Source organism: Pteropus vampyrus, unplaced genomic scaffold (assembly GCF_000151845.1).
Source record: "Pteropus vampyrus isolate Shadow unplaced genomic scaffold, Pvam_2.0 Scaffold205, whole genome shotgun sequence".
In the NCBI taxonomy this organism is placed as follows: Eukaryota; Metazoa; Chordata; class Mammalia; order Chiroptera; family Pteropodidae; genus Pteropus; species Pteropus vampyrus.
Window position 1 is genome coordinate 1557597 of NW_011888986.1, and position 25434 is coordinate 1583030.

The window sequence follows — 25434 nt, forward strand, 5'->3', positions numbered from 1 at the left end:
ATTACTGCTTGGATCAACCACTATTTATTTAACTTCTTTTACAGACAACTACACAGTGAAAATCTTTGCACGTGTCTTTTTGTAAAATGTGTGTGAATCTCCCTTGAGTGATTTTTCACAAGAGAAGTTTTTGGGTCAGAAGAAAAGAATGCACATCTATATTTTGAGCCATTTTCTGAAAAGGTTGTATGGACTCTGGTTCCACCTACAGTAAATAAGAAATACAGTTTCCTCTCATTTCTACCAAAACTAATGTCAGTAAACTTTTCAATTTTTGCCAATTTTCATTTTCTTATTGTGGCATTTAATTGTAAAGCTTTGAGCACTTGCAATGTTTAGCACATCTTCACACGTTTGGTGGCTATCTGATGTCTTCTAGAAAGTCCCTCCTCATACTACCTACATTTCCATACCGTAGAATGGAGTTAGTGATAGTACCTGTTATGTGGGGCTAGTGCAAGGCTCCCGCCCAAAGTGGTCAGCACAGTGCCTGGCACATAGTGAATGCTGAACAAATGTTCGCTCTTATGATTAAATTAGCATTTTGGTATTCTTCCTTCCATTTTTATATGTAGGTTTTCAAAGACTCAGTTATAACCATACTGTATATATAATTTGGGTTTTCATAGACAATATTACATCCTTTTCCACAGTAATTATATAATCTTCATAAATATGTAATGATGACGAAATCCATTTAGTGGCTTGACCACGCTGAGCTCTGTTTCCTAAGGGGCATTTAGTTTGTTTCTTTGTTCTTATAAATAACAGTTGACAAAGCATCTTTGTTCATGAAGCTTTTTAAGGAGTAGGGGTAATTAGGATCCAGGCCTCTGTTATAATTTCAGAAGTGAAGTTTCTGAAGCAAAAAAAACTGTTTTGAACTTCTTTATATATATAGTGAAGTTATTTTCTGTGTAGTTATACATATTTTAAAAAATAATACTCTTATTATAAGAGTAATGCACTTACTTATTGCACTTATTATGAAAAAAGAATTCCAGCAGTCTTGAAAAGTGTGAAATAAAAGAACAAGACCACTTTTCTCCCTTAGCATACTCCCTGTGGCACCCCAGGTTTGTATCTTATCACATCCTTTTGATGAAGGACAGGGAAAATAACCATAAGTACCAAGAAAATTCCCCTATACCAAGAGATGGTTCTTGGCTGAGCACAAATAAGAATTCAAATGCATGCTAGAGTTCGAGTCAAAGGAAAGTTTATTAGAGAAGAGATAATGCTCCAAAGACAGCGTGGTCTCCTCTCAGAGGCAGAGAGCCTGAGACTCAGAGAGACACAGAGATAGAGACATAGACAGTAAGAAGAACAGAGAAAAAGACACTTTTATATATCATTCTTAATTTCTATGAATTACAGTTTAAGGACTTTGTTTACTCATTTTCCTTTGATGGTATGGGCATACAGTGTGAAAGGATAAGAGTATGTAGCAAGAAAGGGTAAGAATATGTAGTGCGAAAGGCCTGCTGGCAGTTCCCAGCCTTTTTGATCCATAGATACCCCATGGTTTTAGCCATAGGGAATGAATGATTGTGTTTATTTTGTGTAGGGCACGACTTAAACACTCTGTTTACCTGTTTTCCCTTCACAGTGTGGGAAATGAGTTGTTAGCAATCCCAGCAGAAAATTTCCTTTGTTCTGCAGGTTTCCTCAGTCGTCTGGCTGTAAGGCTGATCAGCATATTGCAGTCTCTGAATATAGCTTGATGTCACATTTTAGTTCTCTCGTCTCCTCCCTACATTACTTTGTCTATATAATCACACATACAGTGTAAATGTGTGTTTGATTGGCAGAGAAAACATGAGGATAAAGAAGAAATTTGTTTAGATTATTATTATTTTAAATGAAAGCTAAGACCCTGCTTTTTTATATTTTTTTAAGCATTTGCACACACATTTTATTATGATTTACCCTACTATTTCTCAGGATCGTGGAATTTCAAGCTGTACTCTGTCTTTCTTTAAATAATACCTTTTAAGATGGATCCTTACTGAAACTCGGGTCTGGCCATAGCCCTGAAGAATAAACACTAGGGCTCAAGACCCCCAGTGCCCCACAAGGCCCCAGGAAGGGTTTGGCTCTGCTTAGACACTCCAGACTTTGTCAGTGGCCTGAGGGCCCGGGAGACCTAGGAATGTATTTGAGTATTGTTTTGCAGTACAAAACAATAATGACACGCTAAGTTGCCCTGCAAAGGCTCTGCACCCAGTCCTGAAAGTCCCGAGCATCCAGCAAGAGTGAGTTCATTTCGAGGCCTGGGGGTTACTTCAGGTTTCAGTGAGTGCCTGAGCATCCTCTGGCCTCCTAGCTCCCCTGCCTGTGAGCCCTGAATATCAGAAAGTTTTCCTTTGTTCTTGGACCCAGGCCTCTCCTTCCTTAACTTCTTGGATCCCATGGGGACCTTCTGTAATTCTGGCTCTAACAGTGTTTCCTCCTTTCCACTATCCCCTTCTTTCTCTGAGAGTGCCAGTGGAAGGACAGACCCACTGCCAGAGCTGCATGGACAGTTCTGGTGTCACCCTCAGCCCACTCTTGGCCATGGCTCCCTCATATCTCCAGCTCTCCCCGACCTCTAAGATGGCATCTCACGGCTCTCCAGGATGAGAAGAGAGAGAGGGAGCATCAGAGTCTGGGGAGGGTGACACATCTGTGACTAGACTAATCTTCCCCCACTCATTTTTTAGCTCTCTGCCCTTTCCTCTCATTCATAGCCAGTTCAGACCCACAGTTGCAAAGAGCCATCTTTATCAAGACTTTACAAAATGATGGCTTTCGTCTTAGTACTTTGGTGGTTATCACTCTTTTCTTATGCATTGAAAGAGAAATATTTTCATGTTATTTTCTTGCTCTGGATGAATTGAGTTTTCTTTCAGGGTCTTTGTAAGTTGCAGCTTTTCGTGATGGCTTTGATTTCTTGCCTACACACCCCCATTATTTCTTTGAATTTTTGAACAAGCCAGCTCAGTTTATTCTATCAGTGACATTCTTACTTCTGTTACAAGAACTCTGTCTCCACCCCTAGATGTTTTTGCTTTTAACATTTATCATTCAGAAAGCTAATTTTATTCTGTGCTTTTGAGTTATTATTTTTACAAACAACACTGTTTGCCCATATTTCTCTGTTTCCTGAAGAAAGCCTTCAGAAACTTGATTGGAATGATTTTATTTTAATATCATGAACTTGGCTTTTCACAGGGTCCATTCGCCAATGTTCTGCCATCAGTTGCCTAAGATTTGGGATGTTTTGATGTCCTAGCTGGGGGCTGTATGTCCAGGACTTATCACAGAAACAGAGGAGCTAAAAGACATAGTGTTTTGGGACTCTCAAGGTGATTTAGAGTTTGAAGAAATAAAACACACTGAAATGCATGCCATTTTTAGCTAAGTGTGAACTGTAGCTGAGCCTTTAGCTACATGTATGAAGGTATCTCTAGGAACCTGGTCTAACGTATACAAAGAATAGTATGATATCTCAAGCCACATGTATGCCAGGTGCTGTTTGAGATACTTTACAGGTGGGTTTATACTCACGACAAATCCAAAAAGGAGATTTAAGGAAAGCAAGGCTCTGGGAGATTAAATTTAAACAAATATTAAGAACTAAGGTTATAACTATTAGGTGGAAGAACCAAGATTTGAACTTATATAACCTGCATACAACATTGATCAGATAAAGAAAGCTTGAAAAGTTAGATGAGTCTCTATACAGACAAATATCAGTCTTGGGTGGACATCAGAGCACTCGTAGAGATTGTAGGGGGTGTGGGACTTGCATTTCTAACAAGTTACCAAATGATACAGGGGCTGCTGGCGGAGGACAATACTTTAAGATCTGCTGCCCCAGACTTACAGCTTTTGTGGGGTGTGCTCCACAGTTCCTTCTTTACTTTCCCAGCAATTTGTCTTTTACTCTGGCTTTGGCACATTTCTTTTGCTGCCCTGTGGTATAACTTTCATAGGTATGAATGGTAACCTTTAAGGTCTCTGAAGGCACTATGAGATCTGTTTGATTTCTCTCCACCTGAGCATCCCAACAGGTTCAGATAAGTGTTTATTAGTTGTTACATGACCGATGTAGGAGATTTCTTACATGTAGCTAGCAAACAAATGTTCGTATTATTAACTGCTACCATTTATGATTACTTAGGTATTTTAAAGTCATTTAAGAGATAATTTTTTTGCCCAGTACCAAAAGCCTAAAAGGCAAATTACTCAGTATGCTGACAATAAAATATTCAAGATGTAATAGACTTTTCTTCAGGTCTATCATGAATGACCTCCTCATCTATGGGCCATGCTTGAAAATAATAGTCCTGGGCACACTGTAATTTCAAATGATCTTTAGAAGGTGACTTTAATAGCCACTGAGGGTAGAAATCACCAGAATTAACTGTTCATAAATTCTCCTTACTTCCTCTGGCCTGAAAGATTTGGGACTGAGGAGCAGTTACCATTAATTGTGCAGCTCTTGGAAGCTGGGTTGGACCTGTCACTCCTGGAAGTAGTTCAGACCGTTCCAACAAAACCCCCAGGGTGTGACTCATTGGCCTGGCTGGGATCACATATCTATCTCTGAATGATCACTATGGTGCTAGGATGGAATTCAGTGATGCTTGTTGTAGGACTAACCTACCTGAGAAGCATGGCTGGTCTCCCTGACCACTTCACCCTCCAATGCATCATTAGAACAAGGTAGCTCTCCAGAGGATCAAGGAGGGCAGTTACAGATGCCTTGTAATTAGAGTCACCAGATGTCTTTGATCATTTTGTGATCAATCCTGCATCATTGCTTGGTAATCCAATTTAATTAAGCATGGTCTTTTTTTTTTTTTTTGGTGGAAAATATTTAATTTTTCATTATTTTGTCATACAAGTAGAAATGAACACATTCTTGTTATATAATATTTAGAAAATATAGAAGCATTTGAAGGTAACCTTCCTCATCCTTCCTCATCATTCCTCCTGCCCACCACTTCTCCCACCAGCACCTACTCTACCTTTATTTCCTCTTCGTGCCCTCATATCTCCAAAGGTGGACCCAGTGAACCAAGCTTCTTCATGTTCAAACCCTTAAGTGGTCACCACCCCTTGAATCTGGACTGACGCTGTGACTTGCTTTAACCAATAAAATGTGGAGGAAGTAATAGTGTTTGGGGGGACTTTAAGCTTGAATTATTTTAAAAAATGCCTGCTGTTGTAATCATATTTTGGATGTTTCCTAAATGTGTAACCATATACTTATTGATAAACATTTGAGGACAGGGGTCAAATTTTCCCTCAATATAGACAATGAAGTGATGAATATTTCACATGTACAATTTCACACACTTGTGCATTTTTTTACTGCTACCTAGAATTAATCAGTTCTGGACCTACCTCCACAAAATACAGTAGCCTTTTGCATGTTTCCTTTCTCCTCTCAAACCTCTCTTTTATATCTGTTCTCTATTAGCCATGTTGAAATCTTCGAAGATTTAATTTTCCATCATTGTAAAAAAACATATTTAGAGTTATACATCAATCATTCTTAAGGCATAAGTTGTACTGGTAATGTTCACTGATTCTTTTCTTATTGTTTCTCATAGCCCACCTCCTCCTTTTTTTGTATTTGTTGTTTTTCTGTAATGATTCTTTCCAAGGGTATCTGTGGGTGGTTAACTTTCTGAGTCTTCACTTTGCCCTCCCACTAGAATGCTAGTTTAGGTGGAAATAGAATTCGTGGCTCAACACCTCTCCAGACTTTCAATGATGTTATCTTCATGTATTTAGTGCTGGAAGAGAACTTTCTTTGTAAGTAACCCGTTTCTTCTTTCCCTCACAAATGCTTTCAGGGTATATCTGTCTTGATCCTTTTGTGCTGAAATGAAGCTGCCATGTGTCCAAAAGTACATCTTCTTTTAATATTTCTTCTGGGATTCTTGAATATATAAACATTCCTGTCTCCCTCCAACACTAAACATTTTATTCTGTTCATTCTTGAATATTTCATTTCCTTTATCTTTTCTTCCTTCCACCTCTGGGATTCCTATGAGGCAGATGTAAGAATTTCTGCATCTAAACTCTGAGACTTTCTTTATACTTTCTTTTATATTTCAGTCCCTTTGGTGTTGAGAGGTTTTCTGGGCTCCATTGTCCAAGCTTTTATAAATCTTCAGTTTTGTACATCTTTGGAGCCCATTGATTGAATTTTGTATTTATATCTTAAATCAATCCATTTTCTCTCTGCTAGTGAAAACCAAGAAGACATAGGTCAGAAAAATCAAACTCTTCTTCTTCTGAGTGGTGACAAAAACGTAAAAAAAAAAAATGCCTTGGAATGCATTGAAGAAGAAAAGTATATGATATTTATAATAAATACTACAAAGTATTATAAAAGGCAATAAGTAACATTTGAAATGGCGATAACTCTTCTGTTTATGGCTAAAAAACTTAATAGCAAATATAAGTTCCTCTCAAGGTAATATGAGATTTCAATTGGAACCCAGTTTTTGAGGGGTGAGGGAACTTTACAAAATAATTTGAAAGTTCTTAAGGAAAAGTATATGCAAGAGATACAGGAACTGACAAATGAAGTACAACACCATAGAATTCAGATAAAGGTCCCTACAGAAACAGGAATTTAGTATCTTACACAGTTGCACATTGATCCAGGAAGACATGGATGACTTATTAAATCAGTGGTACTGATTTAAGTAGTATGCATTTGAAGTCTAACATGTTGACTTATGCTATATCTAAATAGATAAAAAGCTAAATGAAAAACATTAAATGAAACCTTTAAATAAGTGAATTCATAGATAAATAAATAATAAATAAATATTGTTAAAATAAAATTTAGGAGAATATTTTAAGAATCCAGGGATGGAAAGACCTTGTTAAGCAAGACAGGGCACTCCAAAGCTATGCAGAAAATGATAGACATGATCACAATACTATAATATTACTGCAGTAACAATTTGTGTTAGGTAAAATGTAGAAACCATCAAAAGAAAAATGATTAAGTGGGAAATTAACATCCTGTTAGTCTATAAGGAAAGGATGAAGAACCTAACAGAAAGATATGGACAGTCACTTTACAGAAAAAGAAGTGTAAATGGCCAATAAACAAGTGAGAAAAATTACATAACTTTATTAGATATCAAGGAAGTGTCAGTTAAAACAACAACAACAACAACAACGAAAGAGAAATACTTTGCCCCTGTTAGCCAAAAATTCAGAAGTGTTATGAAGGATTGAGAAATAAACTTTTTTAGGCATTGGTTTTGAGAGGACAAGTTGCTACTGACCCTTGGGAGGGTAATTTAACTCTGTGACCTTGGGGGCGGTAGTCACACAGCACTGAGAATGTGGTGGTGATAGTTATCATATACTTCCTTGAAGTTGGTGATGACCTTCGTATAACTCCATGACAGCCATGGTAGTTGTATTCACACAACTCTGTGACAGTGGTGGAGGTATTGATATAGCTGTGATGGTGGTAGTGGCGGTAATTACATAACTCTGAGAAGTTATAGTCTACACATAACTGCTACATTAGTCATGAGATTCACATAGCATTGCATTAATGTTGGTGGTGATGATCACATAATTCTGTGATATTGTCAATAGTGGTATTCAAAATAACCTGTGACATTGTGGACATATTTATTTATATGACTGCAAAGTTGGCTGTGTTATTTAACTCTGCAAAGTTGCTGCTGGTAGTATTCACATGACTGCAATGATCGAGATAGTAATAATCATCCAACTCTGCAATGTTATCATGTTATTTGTTATTCTGTGAAGTGACTGCAGGTGGTCTTCACATAACCTTGTTGTGGTGGTCATAGTATACACATAACTACAATGGTGTGGTGGTGATGGTATTCGAATGGTGCTATGATATTGGTCATGGTGTTTATATAACTCTGTAGTACTGATTGTGGTAGTCACATAGCTCAGTGGTCATGTTGGTGGCAGTAGTTCTAAAACTATGTCATTGGCCATCTATCCACTTATCTCTGTGACTTTGATCATGGTATCATATAGCCCTGTCATGGTGGTGGCGTTAGCATATATGCAATCTGCAACTGTCGTAGTTGGTAGTTGCATTTACGTGACACTGTTGCTGATGTAATACCCATGATTCTGTGAGGCTGGTCATGGTATTCACACATCATGCTGGTGGTAGAAGTGGTATTCAAATAACTAGGTGTCAGAGGTCAGGTATTTATATGACCCTGCAATGTTAGAGGTTGTGTTTATAGATGCTGTGAAATTCATCATGGTATTTCTATAACCCTGCAACATTTGTTGTGGTATTGGCATAAGTGTGCAACATTAGTGGTGCTATTTACATATCTTGTGACAGTGGTGATGGTGTAATTCAGGTAATGCTGTGACTTGGTCATGGTACCGGCATATCTTGGAGATATGAGTCTGGTTCCAGACCACCACAGTAAAGCAACTATCACAGTAAAGCGAGTCACATGAATTTTTTGGTTTCCCAGTGCATATAAAAATTATGTCTACACTATACTGTAGTCTATTGAGTGTGCAACAGCACATGTCTAAAAAATATATATGCCTTAATTAGAAAATACTTTATTGCTAAAGAATGCTAACCATCATCTGAGTCTTCAGCGAGTCAACCTATTTGCTGGTGGACGGTCTTGCCTGGATGTTGATGAAAACACAATATATGCAAAGCATAAAAACGTGAAGCACAATAAAAGGAAGTTTGCCTATTTTTACACAATTCTATGATGATGGTGGAGTTGGCATTAACATGTCACTATGAGGTAGTGGTGGCGGTATTCATGTAAATCTGTGACTCTCATCAAGATAGTCACATAACTCAACCTCGTTGGGAGTCATGGTATTCACAAAACTGCAATGGAGGTGGCAATATTTGCATAACTATGATGGTAATCATAGTGTTAACATATCTTTGTGACATATTTGGTGATATTCTTCTGGATCTGCCAGGATGGTTGTGGTTTTCAGATAACTCCACACGGCGGTTGTGGTGGTCTTTATATAACTGATAGTATTGGATGTGCTAATCCTTTAACTCTGTAAAGTTGGTCATGGTCTTCATGTGACTCAGTGATGGTAGCAGTGGTATTCATATTACTCATCAGCACTGGTGTGGTTTCTACATAGCACTACGAGGGTGGACATGGTGTTCACACAACTGTGAGGTTGTTGGTTTTAGTTACATAACTTTGTAATGTTGGTGGTGGTGTTAACATGCCTCTTCAATAGCACTGATTGTACTTCTATAAATATGAGATGATATTGGTGGTATATTCAAATGACTCTGCTATGATGCTTGTGGTGGTATTCACATAATTCTACAATGGTCATGGTACTTATATTTCTACAACTCCTCAACGGTTGTTTTGGGATACATGAAATGTTACAATGCTAGTCATATTATTTGCATAACTATGATGATCATCATGGAATTCACAGAACTCTGGTGGATTTATGTTAATATAGCTCCGCAACTTTGGTCATGGTAGTCACAAAACTCTGAGGCTGGATGTGGCGTTCAGATAATTCTGTGCTGGTCGTGGCGGTATTAATATAACTGTGATGTTGGTGATTATGGTACTCAAGTATCACTGTACGGTTGTTCGTGATACCCATATAACTGTTATAGTGTTCATGATATTCACATTACTCTGTGGTGGTGGTGGTAGTCACATAACTCTGCAACCTTGGTCATGATTTTCAATAGCTCTGTGATGGTGAGCATGATTTTCAGATAATCTGCAGTATTTATTGTCACATTCACATACCTGTGATGGTGGCTATGGAGTATTACCCTAAGTGTGAGACTATGGATGTGAAATTTGCATAACTCTGCAATGGTGGTGATGGTGGTTTTCATATATCTGAGAGGCAGTGATGTTGCTGTGACACAGCTCTGCCGCTTTGGTCATAGTAATTATTTCGCTTTGTACTGTTGCTGGTAGGGGTACTCACGTAACTCTGGGACATTGTCATGATGTTCACATAACTGTGACAGTGTTGGGTGCAGTAATCTCATAACTGCAAAGTGGGTTATGATCTTCATATATCTTAGCAAGAGTGGTAGAAGTAGTCACATAACCCTGCTGTAGTGATGGCGGCATCCACATAACTTTAATAGTGATGGTAGTATTCATGTAACCTGCACTATTGCTCATAGTCTTCATATGCCTTGTGATGTCACAGTACTTACATATTCTGTCATGTTTGTCGTTGTATCCATATAACTCTGCAATGATGGATGTGGTATTTGCATCAGTCTGTGACTTTGGTGGTGCTGGTAATCACATAGCCCTGAGACATTGGTCCTGGCATTCACAAGCTTGTGGTGTTGGTCGCTATAATCACATGACTCTGAAGTGTTGGTCATTATCGAATTTATATACTCTGCAATATACTCTGCAGTGTTGGTCATGGTATCCACATAGCTGTGACGGTGGTGGTGGTATTTAAATAACTATGATGTGATGGTAGCAGTTTCACATGACCGTGTAATGGTCGGATGTAAAAGTCACATTTTATGGGTAGAGAGACTTAGGTTTAGAGATGTTTAAAGTTTTGCTTAAAATTACATAACAAGATATGACAGAGCCAGTCTCAAATTCAGGTTTTCTGAATAATTCAAATGCAGCCTTTTCTGTACTACACCGTGAAGTCTCCTCCTGCTAAGTTTAAATTTAAAAGTATTAGTATAAAACATCTGTACCTTCAAACTCCCCAAGGGCCTTGGAACACAATGCTGTATTTCTACCATTCCAGTTGTTTATCTATAACTTCAATGATGTCCATATACTCACACACACATGTATACATTTTCATGTGTGAAATTGATAAAAGTTTAACTACAAATGTAGATGTGTAAATTGAACTTCTGAGAATTTATATTAAATAATGCAGAAGAGGGCTCTCTGGTAATCTAAAATAAAGCATCTTTGAGGGTAGTCTATAGTTTATTCATAGAATTCAAAATATATTTATTAAATAATAAAATTTAATAATGGCAAGAATGCTGGTATTATATTGTTTTCATACTTTTAAAAAATTATAAACCTCTAGAAGCCTTGTAAAGGAATTGAAATATGATGTAAGATGTTGGGATGTGGTGGTGATTACACAGCAAGTTTAAACAATCATTAATTACACATTTAAGTTTTCTGCATTTTATGACATATAAGTTACACCTTAACAGGAGTTTTTAAAAAATGTACTTTTAAATAAAATGAAAATACTACAGGTTTCAGAAAATATGATTGCAGTACCAATCTAGGCACTCAGGATTTTCTTATGGTTTGAGTTATTGCTTTTATAGAAATGAGACAAAGCATCGCCATGAATATAAAGTTAAATGTGATTTAAGAAATGTGTATGGCTTCTAGCAATACCCTTGATGTTGTTAGGAGGTGTCTCTTCATCTCAGCTCCTGGGGTTCATGATTTATGTTTTTTCCTCTTGCAGTACTTGGGCTGCATAGAAGTTCTACGCTCAATGAGGTCTCTTGACTTCAGTACAAGAACACAAATTACCAGGTAAGCCTTTTTGAAAATAGACTCCTGGGATTTTACTTTGGAAAGGAATGCCCCTTGAGTGCTGGAGGCTGGGGGCAGACCCAATGGATTTCAAGGCTTCCACGTATTCATCCACGTTTGTGACATGTGTCTCCTGACATAGCACCTTGAAGAACACGCCCCTCCTTCCAAGCACTTTTTGTAACTGAGCTGCAGAGTGCTTATGCCTTTCTTTTAATAAAGGGAACTCTAATACCAGAATGATACTTAAACTTTGCTGAACTGTTCTTTTTAAAAAGAAAACCAACATGTAAGGGGAAAATGTCTATCGGTATACGTGGAAATTAAAATGAATAGAATTGGAAGTAGAAATGTTAATGGGAGTAGTAATTTAAAAAGCAGACTAATCCTTTTAAGGTATCAGTGACTTTAAACAGGTTTATATATTCTTCAACATCAACTAGATTCTAAACTTCTTGAGCGCCAGTTCTGTATTTAAGCATTGTTTTTATAAAATTCATAGCCTGACATAGTTTACACATTTAGGAAAAAATGCCAATTTCAAGTCATCTTGAACAGAAGGACTGGAAAGCTAGGACTGAGTCTGTCAAAAGCTGCATTTCCGTCCGTGCGTGAGGAGCTTATGTTGCTATGGCAGTTGTGGAATTGTTTTATCTAAATTGTGACCTCAGAAAATGCCTCATTTATTCCACTCAAGTTGCTGGATTGTATATCTTTGGGTTAGCAAGCCAAAGTCTAAAGAATGAGATTTAGAAAGCAATTATATATAGTAATTAGCTGCTAAATAATGTACGTGTCTCAATTCTGTGTTTTAAGTACCACGAGATAACTATTCTTCCTCACTGAAGAAATTTGTGTTCAGAAGAGTTGATGTTCCTCTTTTCTCTAAATCTCCTCAGGACACACATACACGGTGTAAACCCACCAACATTCATAATCTCCACATATTTGTAGAAAATGGTTTATGAAAATTGTCAAGGCCAAAGAATGGTATTTTGAACGGAGAACATTTAAAAGAAAAGTTTGAACATTTGCTTAGTCATTCATTCTTCTTGCCCATGAAAAGGCATGTGCAGTGCAGCACCTGTGGGAAGAGTACTCTGCCATGTTCCTTGGAGAATACTGGAACCTATGACAGTGTTCACCTTCTCCTGTGTGATGAAGGTTGTTTTTAAAGAGAATTATTGACGAATTCCCTTAATAGATACTAGAACTTCTGAGATGATAAAGTCATTTCAATTCTCCTGATATATTCATTGAGCATTTACTGCTGGCTGTGCATGTGCAGTGTGCTGGCCATCGTGGGTTGTCCTGCTTAGCCAGGCCTCCCGGTCTGGTGGAAAAAGATGCATATGCAGATGATTGAGGGACATGTTAGAGGCACAGACCATGTTGTGCCTGTCAGGATGGGTGATGGGTGCGGGGATTAGTGAACCATCCCAGTGCTCCCTTGGATGAGGGTCTTAGCACTCTTTGGAGTAGAACCCAAATGGGCAGATGTGATAATTACATTGCAAAGAGGCAGCCTTCTTTAGTGTTTTCTCTGTCTCGTTGTCTGAGTTCATATTCAGCACAGTGGATGCACGATCCCACTTTTCAGAGAAAAAGGGAGTATCCATGAGTGTGAGAAAAAACTAATGTCATATAGATGGTGGTCTTGGCACATGCTGCTTTTCTGGGTCAGCTTGCTGGTGGGGTACAGAGAGGAACTTAGAGATATGGTATTTGTGAAAGTCTGCCCAGAGATGCACTCCAGATGAAGAAATAGCTTCTGAAGAAGGAAATAGCTTCCCCACATGCTCTTCATTGCCAAACCAGCATGGCTTACTCTCTGATGTGTCCGGCATGCAGTACAGTTTTGGAATGTGGCATTGGATACCTCCCCATACCCTGTAGATTCACATAACTATTGCAGGCTATCAGAAATCCCATTGCCAAGAATCATGAAACTTGACTATTTTGGTGTTTTCCATATTTGCTCCACTGGCTGACAGAAACTGCCCTACTCCCTCCCTACCGCCAGCACCACTTCATGGTCTGTGAAAACCCCTTGGAAACCTCCACTCTCCCTGACACCACACTGGGCAACCCCTGAGGGTCTCAGGTCTGTGTTATCCTGGGTAGGTGGGGGTCCCAAAGAGGGAGGACCCTGCTTCCCAATGCGGGGATAGTCAGAGACCTCTGTTTTCATCATAGTTAGGCCATTGGGTTTTCACATGAGATTACTGTGGCCAACAATGCTGGACAACCACTGCTCTAGAGACCGGCCTACCCTGGCCTGAGCTTGACCATCAGATAATCACACCATGCATCTCCCTGAGAAATCCTGTCATGTGACTACTTTCAACTCGCATTGGGGGATAGGTTCAACTGTGTTTACAGTAAGAGGATTCGGGGGAGACCATGCTCTCTGAGACCTGGAAAGCAGCCTGTCGGGCTACCCTACACAATGTACCATTGGTCACTGGACTAGCACAGCCTTACCTTCTTTCCTCTTTCCTTTGATTTTGTCATCTGCTCATTTTTATTTTATTTATTGTGTTAAGTATTATCTATTGTTGGAAGTCATATTAGGCCATTTTTAGAACATGAAAGTCTATAGGTATATATACAATTAAGCCCAGAGTATTCAACGAGATGTCTTTCTCCAACAGTAAGTGCAAAATTTGACATGTATTTTTGGTTCTAAATGACCTCAGCTGACTACCTACATTGCTTGGGTTTGTCAGATAACGGCCAAGTTTACTTTCCACTCAGGATGTGTAAACTTGTACTTAGCCAAGAGTGGCCTTGCTACACTTCCAGAGTGAGCTCAGGAGATGTATGATACGTCATTCAGGGCCCAACATAAACCCATTTTTTCCAAATTGTAGAGAGTGAACAACCGAATCTGATTTAGGTATTTTTTAAAATTTATTTATAAGTTGTCATAGTTTCAATGGGCCCCCAAGACTCTGCTTTGACCCAGACCTTCATCAGCACTGCCCCTAGCATTCTACTTGGCCTATACACACCTGAGAGTTCTGCTTCAGAATTGGGATATTTTGAAAATTCTCAGAAATATACTTAAAATTTCTTTAGGTTGAAAACCAAAATCAAAACTTGTAACAGGAAACTATCTTTCTTTCGAGAAAGTATTGCCCTTTTCTTCTTATTCAGTGTATTGCTGGGGTCTTGGGAAACTTATTGCTGATGTCACATGTATGTTGAAGTTCAGAGGCACTGGCCACAGTCTCTCACAGTACTACAGCAAACGGTACAGTTTAAGTGAACATGGGATCAGCCATCAGCCAGTGAGTGGGACTGAGTAGTGTCATGCTAGAATCTTTTGTCTGATGTTTCACACAAGGGATATATGTCTACTTGATATTGGTCTGATAGTTCTGGGCAGTTGACAGCTACAGGGCCTTGAGTTTGAACAAAATAGTAAGCATGTCCTTGGTGATATGAAAGAGAAGGAGCAGCAGCTGGAGACATGGCGTTCTGCATTGTGGGTGCCTGTGATGCCATGAACATGGTGCCTGGCTTGCATGGAGGCACCCGTCTTCATCCTTAAGGAGGGCAGCCATATGACCTCAGTGCAACTTCCCCATGCTGCTTACCCTCTCCTCTCCGAGTCGACCTGGAAGGCTCGGTAACACTTCTGCAGTCTCTTCTGGCTTCCAACATCCTATATATGCTCTCAAAAGATATCCAAGGTAAAAACTTTCACTGCACAAGCCTTCAGCTTCATCGCATCCTGGGCACCCTCATCTGTGTGCATCCATCCAGCTCCTGTGCATTTTCTCTCATGTGCATAAAGGCCTCCCTGAGATCGCACGCCCTGGTTGGACTTCCTGCAAGAGAGGGGCTGAGCAGGCTGCGTGTGGGCACCCTGACCTCCTCCACTCATGCCACAGCCACCCAGACCACTTCACCATCTGCCACCAACATGTCTGTGTCACACCATGTCATCACAAGTTCATGGGGGATCGGAGCAGTGCACATAGTGTGGTGTGGGTAAAGGCTACATTTACTAACAATGTATTTGTGTTGTTTATAGAGGCTTTCCTATCCTCGGGACACTGCTCAGGCTACGAGGAGCTATGGTGGCAGAAGAGGGATGTGCAGAAGAGGGGCAGGTAAGGTGGTGGGCTCCTTGACCTTGGGAGGAGCTGCAAATGGTCCAGGGAATGATACCCCTCTGCTTGGTGGAATGACAGAAACCCTTGGGAGGTGGAGATCTAGACATCTTTTGTTCAGGTGTGGGGCCATTGTTTCCTCTCAGAGAACATGAACTCGAGGTGCTGCACCCAATGGGTAGAACTTCGATTCTGTCACTTTCTCACTTCGCGACCCTAGAGGAAGTCATTTGGGAGGGCCCTTATTTGAAAATCATGATGTTGGTGGTGTTAAGATGTGGGCTTTGCACCTGGCATGTGACATAGAACACCGGCTGACTTTGCTAAATGCCTTGATACTCCACAGATCTCATCTTTCCAGTTCGACTACTTCATTATGATATTCCAGAGTTCCTTTTTCACTAGAAAATTAACACTTCCAATGTTGATTTAAGGTCAGCATGTCAGGAAAAAGAGCAAGTCTGTAAAAATCTTCCGTGAGGCTCGTTGATTCTCAGAATTAGAAAAGAGAGCAGTGGCATGAGCAGTCTGCCCACCCACCTCTGTGTTTCTGGGCAATGCAAGAAGGCTAACTTGTGATTTTAACCTCATTGGCTCCTTCTAAATTTACTTGTTCTGAACATGTTTCTCAGGTTGAGCCTCTTGCAGCCTTGCACCCCCAGAGGGGCGAGGCCTGGCAGGGAGGGAGTTAGTGTTTTCTCAGTTTAGAATTCTTTTTGAAAACACCAGCTTGCCTACGTGCAAACGCATCTGAGCTTTGGATAAAGTAGGCTGAGTTCTTCTGCTTCACTTCTATATTGTTACTTGGGCTTTAACACCAACCAGAATAGTTTTGTGCCCCTGTGGTGTCTCCTTCATTGGTGTTTGTGTGCAGGAATGTGCTAGACACAGGGGTGTGTGGATACAGGTACCCAGGGAGCCATGGCCTAGGGGAGAGATTCAGAGTCTCAAGGCAGAGGGACAGGTGTTCAGTACAGGTGAAAAGTATCATGAAAACACAGGAGAGGATCCCTGGGGCATGGGCAAGCCTGGAAGGACTTCCTTGGAGAAGGAGCATTTTAGCCCAGGCCGGATTTCTACCCCCACCACATGGCACATTGAAAGAAATATGAGACTGAGGCAATTACTTCCACTTGGGCTTCACAGGGGTGTGTGGAATGTGAGTAGAGTCACTCCTGAAAACCCTTAACCAGCCCCATGCAGGTTCTGCCTGTCCGACTCTGTTCAGTAATTCTAATGCATGCAAAGGTTAGGAGCCTGAACCAGACTCAGGGAAGGAATGTGGCCACAGTCTGCACCAAGGTCTGGTCCAAGCTAGGTGCCTTTAGGATACAGGGAGGGCCTTGGGGCATGGAATCTGCTTTCCCACAGGCATCACTCTGTGCTCAAAATGCATCTGTAGCACAGAGTGGGAGCGGGGTCAGGGAGCAGGGAAAGGGATCCTTGTATCACCAGATTACCGACAGAGGGCTTGTTCAGGAGCAGGGTCCCGCCCTTGCACTGGCTTAATCCCTGCAGGATGTGCCTCAGAGTTCTCCCTTGGAGGTGTGGGAATGCTGGTGTGTTTGCCCACTGACTGCGCCCCGCTAAATTAAGTTAAATTAAGGATTGCCCTGGGTAGGGCAGAGCTTCATGCTTTGGGGTGCCCAGAGCGGGCTGAGGATGCTGGAGAAATCTCTATCAATGCAGTGGACTGGCTGAACTCATGAAGCATCAAAGCCCTTGGCCCTTGGGTCTGTGTGTCTGAACTGGAGTTTTCAGTCGAGGCTCCTATGAACAGCTGTCCTGATCTGGTCTTTGAACAGCAGGCCCCTGACCTCTCAAAGCAGAGCCCTTAGTACAGGGGGTGGGGGCTCCTAATCTAGCAGGCGAGTAAAGGGATCTTTGGGTGCCAGCTTGGCACGAACTCTTACCAGAGGAGCACATCCCACCCCCTCATTCCCTCTCCAGAGTGAGGCTCCTTACCCACAGATAGGGATGAAGCCCCCACCAGAGGCCTGTTGAGAGTCTTAGAAATGAGACTTGCCAAGTCTCATTTGGCTGCAAGCTGGGGCTGCACCTGGCACATAGTAGGTGTTCAACAAATCTGGATAGGGTTATTATTATGAATTTAATTCTTCAGTTCACTCTTTCCAATTTTTTCTATAATATAATAGTAATTACTGATTGCTATTATCACTACTTATCAGTATCAACCAATTTGATCCAGGGTTTTTTGTCTAGTTGTAAAGAAAAATTGGTTTGCTATAACAAACTGAAGTTATTGAAGACGATAAAATATTTGGTAATGAGGGATTAATTTTCACTTAAGCCAGTATGGTCTAGTATTTCATTTTATGTTCTTGCTTTGCCAATTGCTAATAATAATATTGAGTACTTACTATGATCCAGGCGTTCATTAAGCATGTCATTTATTCATTCAACAAATATTTATTGATTGCATACCATGTCCAGTCACTGTTTAGATATTAAGAATAAGATACTACATAAGAACTTGCCTTCTATTGAAGGAAGAAAGCGAAAATAAACACAAACATATACAAAAGAAGGATGTTAAGGTAAACCATATGAATTGGTCATTTTTGTAGTTAGAAGTGATCAAATGTTGGGAATTGAATAGTAATTTCAGATAGAGATAAGAGCATGCAGAATCTCTTCTCAGGAAACCTGGGAGGAAAGTTGTGTGCATTTTGGAGATGAGAAAACTAAGGATCAGAACGTATATGTAAATTGTCGAAGACCACACAGCTTGGAAGTGGCAAAATTGAGAATTGAACCAGAGCAATCAGGACCCAGAGTCTGTGATCATAAGTAGCATTTACTGCTGCTTGAATAAGAGGATGCCACCTTCAGGAAGCTGCGAATGCTAGCCAACCCTGATGCACAATGAGTGGGTGGGCACCACTGGGAGGTGGGAATCCCCTGTTAATTACTGAGTGCCCTTTCTGACCAGTGGATTGATGGCCTTGAGCAGGGCACAAAGGGAATGAACACAAACTCAGGGTCTGTGGAGGCACTCAGTGTCTGATGGGGATGATTGGGACAGATGCACCTAAGGAAAGGGGTCTGTTATAGACGGTGTGGGCTCTGCAAGGACTGTGCTGCTCCTGTTATGTTTACTCTGTTCATCCTGGGAATGCTCATTTGTGCTTCAGCAACTCACCATTGAATTTCACTAAATAATAGAGGAAATGTAATAAAAGTGTTCTTAACAAAAATTTTCATATGAATATTTTATTCAAAGGACAAGGCCCTCATCACCTCAACTAGCTTGAACTGAGCTAGTGGAATAGAGTGGGAAGGGGTACGATGGCGGGGGAGGAACGAAGGAAGATGAGCCCAATGGGAGTGGCATGAGATGAGGTGGGCTGGGGTGAGGTGGAAGGAGCTGAGTGGAAAGGATGAGATGCCATCTTCCTTTCCAAGAGGTCAGGGACAGGTCTATCTTCCTTTTTCTTGCCTTATACATCTGAATAAACCAGCCTGATTCTTCTTTTCCCCCCACGTGGTAAATACAGACATCATTCTATTTCCTCATTTCTCCTTTTCTTTTTAAGCATTGGTTAACACTATGTCAGGATTGTCCCATCATCATAATTTTTTGACCAGCTGACAATGGATCAGGTACAATTTAAGTAGCTATTTCTACCAGCAATGATATTTATTGCCCAAGGGCATGGAAACTTCCAACCATGGGGCCTAGTCCTGGTCACCTCGTTAAGAAGACCTTCCTAGACAGTCTCCTGGGCATGAGTGTCAGGGTCAGTTGGGCATGCCCAAGGCCTAGGCTGTCCCCGAGGTGACCCTGATATTATCTTTGGATGATGGCAATAGGAACAGAAGGTCTTTGTCTTTCCTCTACCATATCACAGAAGAAGGAAAGGACTTCTTACCTAATCTGGATTCCACTGTAGTATGAATTTCTTTAAGAGCCCAACAGAATGGGCAGAAGGGGCTACAGGGATTATTTGTATTCTATCAGTGCTCTGATCTGGGACAGGGTTCCCAAAGTTTTAATACACACACAGATCTTCTTATTTTCTAGAGCAGTGGTTCTCAAACTTGGACATACATCAGAATCACCTGGTAAGCTTGTTACAACAGATGGCTAGGCCCAACCCCCAGAGTTTCTGATTTAGTGGGTCTGGGGTTAGGGCAAGAATATGCCTTTCTAAAAAGTTTTCAGGGGCTACTGATGCTGCCCCTGTCCAGGTACCATACTTTGAGAAGCAGTGTTCCAGAGATCTATTTTTCACTTCTGAACCTTTTGCAACTACCATCTATGAAACCACAACTTTGAAAAGGAGTCCATTTATTATTTTCAAGTGATCCTACTCATCCAAAAATTTTAAAAATGAAGAGCATAGACAATTTGGTGGCTTAGAATGGTTTAAATAGAATCCATAAGATGACTACGTGGCATTTATTCCATACTCTCCTTAAGGACCATCTGGCATGGTGTATATTTATAATCTTCCTGCCAGAAGCACATTTGTGTAAGAATGTACCTCTCTGATTGCTCCTTTTCTGTCTTATTCTCTGAGTTCACTTACCCCCCAAATACATCATTTCATAAGGATTTCTTTGCCCTCGCAGAAGGCAGCCTAGCATTGCAGGCCCTGGAGTCAGATTATCTGGGCTTCTGCTGGGCTGAACAACTTTCCAGCTATGTGATCTTGTGTAAGTAACTTAAGTTCTCTGGGTCTCAGTTTCCCCATCTTTAAAATAGGAATCATAATTGTGCCTCCTTCATAGGATTGAGAAGTAATTGAGTTAATATCTGAAGAGCACTTTACATGATCTCTACTACATGAGAGGGCTCAAGATATAGTAGCTAATATTGATATTTCTATTTTTATTATATCCTCTTCTTGTTGATAATCTCATTGCTTTAAATAATACTTCTACGTGTGTAAGTTATACATCTATATCTGTACCTGTATCCTCTCAAGTTCAGCCCTGTGTTCATAGCAGCTGACTGGACCTGTGTCTTTTTGCAGATGCTCAGTCAGTTGTCAAGTCCCGAGTGACCTATCTCTGTCTCTCTGTTCTGTTTATTGTCCATCATTCTCACCTCCATTACCACAGTTGAGTGCAGCTCACATCTCCTTATATGTTTGTCATAAGTGCAATGTATACATCTCCCAAACTAGAAACTGCAGTCAGTCTTATCTCATTCTCCCTTGTTTAATTACCAATGCTGGTTGGTTTTCCCTTGGAAACTTCACATGTAATTTCCCTTCTTTTATCCAGTCTCTCTCTCCTTCAATTCTCTTTGTATCTGCTAATCAGTTAATGTGCCTGAAACATATTATACCCCACTTAGTTTCATGGTTTATCTATTACCTGCAGAATACAATGAAAAAATTTAACGTATTATTCAGTGATCTACTTGACCCGCCTCAGCATATTTTTGCAAATATATTTCCCATAACTCCCCACAATTCCACCTTTTCACAGTCACACTGGCTTACATAGTACCCCATTCTCCTGGTCCACTATCCATACCTCAAGACCAAATATTCCACCACAGAAGTATTTATTTGATTTTGCCCTAAGCCCTAAGACTACTTTGTCTGAATTGCTCTGCAGGCTTTTACCTCATTGCACATGGTATTGGACTTGTAAAGACACAGATCATATTTCATCTACTATAAAATATCATCTACTGTAAAAAATACTTCATTATTTTATAGTCACTAAACAAAAAAGCACTGTGTGATGCAATGCTTTCATATCACTTAGAACCAATTTTTAAAATGTGACGCAATGTTTTCATATCACTGAGAACCAATTTTTATATATTAGGAAAGCTATTTTGGATTTTTGCAGACTCAGATTTATACCATTATAACACTTGTACATCTGTTAAAAGGAAAATATAAGCAATATGAAATAGTAGTCTTAAAAATTTCTTCTAAATGTGAGTCTGAATATAGTGAATCATTTCTTGACTCAGAATCATTGCTATCCATGTTTTTTTCCCCCTAAGATTTATTGTCCTTTAGACCATTTAAAGAGCATTGGAAATGAATGAAATTGGAATCAGAAAAAGAATAGAAAAATATTTGAAACCAGATTTGTTTTTTAAAATGATCACTAAAATTGATAAACTGTTAGTTAGACTAATTAAGAAAAGAGAGAAAATTCAAATCGTCAATAACAAGAATGAAGGAGGGGACATTATACAGATACTACAGACACTGAAAGGATAATAAGGGAATATTTTGAACAATTTTATGCCAATAAATTGCATAACTTGGAGGAAATGGACAAAATTTCTTGAAAGCTGCAGCTACCAAAGTGGCTTAAAGAAAAAATAGATAATCTGAATAGGCCTATATCTATTAAAGAAATTAAATTTATAGTAAAACAAATAATAATAATAAAAATAAAACCTTCAAACAGAGAAAACTCTAGAACTACGTGGTTTCACTGGTGAATTCTACCAAACATTTAAGATTGTGGATAACACCAATTATCCACAATCTTTTCCAGAAAATAGGAAGGAAGTCTTCCTGGTTCATTTTATGAGGCCAATATTATCTTGATAGCAAAACCAGACAAAGGTATTACAAACAAACAAACAAACAAACAAACATGAAACAAACAAAAAGCCTCATGAACTTAGACACAAAACCTTAACAATGCAGTAGCAAATTGGATCCAGCAATACATCATACACTGGAGGGGTTACCCAACGGTCGTAAGGTTGGTTCAACATTAAAAAAAATCAATCAATGTAATTCCCCATAACAGCAAAGTAATATGAAAATTTCAATAGATGCAGAAAAGGCTTTGACAAAATTTGACATATATTTATGATAAAAACTCTCGGCACACTAGAAATAAAAGGAAACTTAATTTGATAACAGGACATCCACAAACTAAAGCTAAAATTATGGTTAATGGTGAAAAACTGAGTACATTCTCTCTAATATCAGGAACAGGCAAGTTTTCACAACTCTTATTCAGCATCATACTAGTGATTTTAGTCAGTGCAGTAAGACAAGGGAAAAAAAACCATACAAACTGGACAGGCAGAAATAAAACTGTATTTATTTGCAGATAACATAATCATCTACATAGAAAATCTTGAAGCATCTACATAAAAGCTACAAGAACTAATAGTGAGTTTAACAAGTTTGCAGAATACAATTAATACAAATAGCAATTGTATTTTTTTATTTATTATTATTTATGCCTACAGCACCTAGTCTTCCTAGGTGGTCTCCCATTGAAGTACTAACCAGGCCCAACCCTGCTTAGCTTCCAAGATCAGACATCGGGCTTGTTCAGACAGCTGGCATGGCTGTAAACCATGGACCGTGGCTCCACTGGGGCGTGAACCTGGGACCTTCTGTGTGTAAAGCAGACATGCTAACTGCTAGACTATGGAACCACATCCTCAACTGTATTTTTATATACTAGCAAGATCAATTGGAAAATGAAATTTTAAAAAGATAATTTACAATATCATAAAAACACGAAATAGTATAGAATTGAACAAAATATGTGTAAGATTTATATGCAAAAAACTATGAAACACTGATTAGAGAAATTAAAGAAGATCTAAATAAGTGGAGAAATACACTGTGTTCATAGATTAAAAGTATTGTTAAAATATCAAATCTTTCCACATTGATCTAATACAATTCCAATCAAAGTCCCAGTAGACTTTTTGTAGAAATTAACAAGCTGATTCTTCAATGTATATAGAGTAATCAAAGACCTAGAATAGCCAAAACAATTTTGGAAAAGCAATACAAAGAGAACTCCCACTATAAAGTTATAATAATCAATATAGTGTGGTGTCAGCATAAGGACATAAAGACAGACATGTAGAGTCTAGAGACATATCCACATGTAATAGTCAATTCATTTTTGACTAAAGTGCCAAGATAACTTAGTGAAAAAAAGATGAGTTTTTCAACAAATGCTGCTGAGACAATTGAATATCTACCCATAGAAGCCAAGAACAACAAACTTCTTTCGCCATATACAAAAGTAAACTTGAAACACCTCTTAGACCTGAATCCAAATGTTAAAACTGTGTAATTTCTAGAATAAAATAAATAAGATAGTCTTTGTAATTTAGGGTTAGGCAAAGATTTCTTAGGACACAAAAAGCACAAACCAGAAAAGAAAAGGACAAATATGTTTAATCAAAGTTAAAAATTTTCTCTTCGAAAGACATTACTAAAAAATGAAAGACAAACCACTGACTGGGCAAAAATATTTACAAAACACTTATCTGATAAAGGACTTATATCTGGAACATAGAAAGAATTCTATGCAACAAACCAATTTAATAACAAGTCTTTGCAACAAACCAGTTTAACACAGACAAAAATGATGTGAACAGTACTTCACCAAAGAAGAGATATGAATAGAAAAAAGTACATGAAAAGAAGTTAAACATCATCAGTCATTACAGAAATGCAAATTAAAGCCAAGTTGAGATAACACTACACATCTACTGGAATGAGAAACAAAATAAAACAAAACACCCTGACAATACCAAAGGCTGGCCATGATGTGGAAGAGCAGCTGAAACTCTCAGACATGGCTGTTGGGCATGCAAAATAGTACAGTCACTATGGAAAACAGTTTGACAATTTCTTATATAAAGTTTGTTGCTTACCATATGACCCAACAATCCCATCTTTTTTTTCAGATAATAAAAACATATCACACAACATGCAAAATCCTGTATATAAATGTTTATAGCAATTTTATTCATAATTGCCTCACATTGGGAATAAACCAAATACATATCTATCGGAGAACAGGCAGACCAATTGTATGTCAGTATAATAGAACATTACTCAGCAATAAAGAGGAACAAAATCTTTACAAAAATATTTTGTAGTTATCATGCTGTACATTATCTTATAACTGGAAGTTTGTACTCTTTGATTACATTTACCCATTTCCCCCGCCCTATTACCATCCCTGCCTCTGGCAACCCCAATCTACTGTTTCAATGAGTTTGATTTTTTTTTTTTTAGACTCTACCTATAAATGATATCATACAGTATTTGTCTTTCTCTGTCTGACTTATAATGCCCTCGAGATCCATCCATGTTGTTGCAAATGGCAGAATTTCCCTCTTTTTTATAATGCTGTAGTGAACATGGGAATGCAGGTAGCTCTTCGACATAGTGACTTCATTTTCTTTGGAAATATACCCAGAAGTGGAATTGCTGGATCAGATGATAGCCCTACTTTTAATTTTTTTGAGGAAACTCTATATTGTTTTCCATAGTGGCTGTACCAGTTTACATTCCCACCAACAGTATACAAGAGTTCCCTTTTCTCCACATCCTTTTCTCCACATCCTTTTCTCCACATCCTCGCCAATAGTTAGCTCTTATCTTTTTGATGACAACCATTCTAACAGGTGTGAGGTGGTATCTCATTGTGCTTTTGATTTGTATTTTCCTGATGATTAGTAATGTTGAGCACCTTTTCATGTACCCATTGGCCATTCGTATGTCTGGAAATATGTCTATTTGGATCTTCTGCCCATTTTTAAATTGGATTTTTTTTTTTGCTATTAGTTTATGAATTCTTTGCATATTTTTGGAAATTAACTCATCAGACATATGATTTGCAAGTATTTTCTCCTCTTCTGTAGGTTGCCTTTTAATTTTATTGATGGTTTCCTTTGCTGTTCAGAAACTTTTTAGTTTGCTGTAGTCCCACTTGTTTATTTTTGCTTTTATTATCTTTGCTTTTGGTGTCAAACC

The 25434-nt window shown here is 39.0% G+C and overlaps 1 protein-coding gene across 1 annotated transcript in view; it reads left to right on the forward strand.

The window, feature by feature from the left end:
- Positions 1-25434, forward strand: part of SHC3 (SHC adaptor protein 3) — a 159638-nt gene that overhangs the window by 23360 nt on the left and 110844 nt on the right. The window contains exon 2 of the mRNA XM_023537949.1: positions 11491-11561. Coding sequence (XP_023393717.1) covers positions 11521-11561 — 41 coding nt within the window. The 5' untranslated portion in view covers positions 11491-11520. The remainder of the gene's footprint in view (positions 1-11490; positions 11562-25434) is intronic.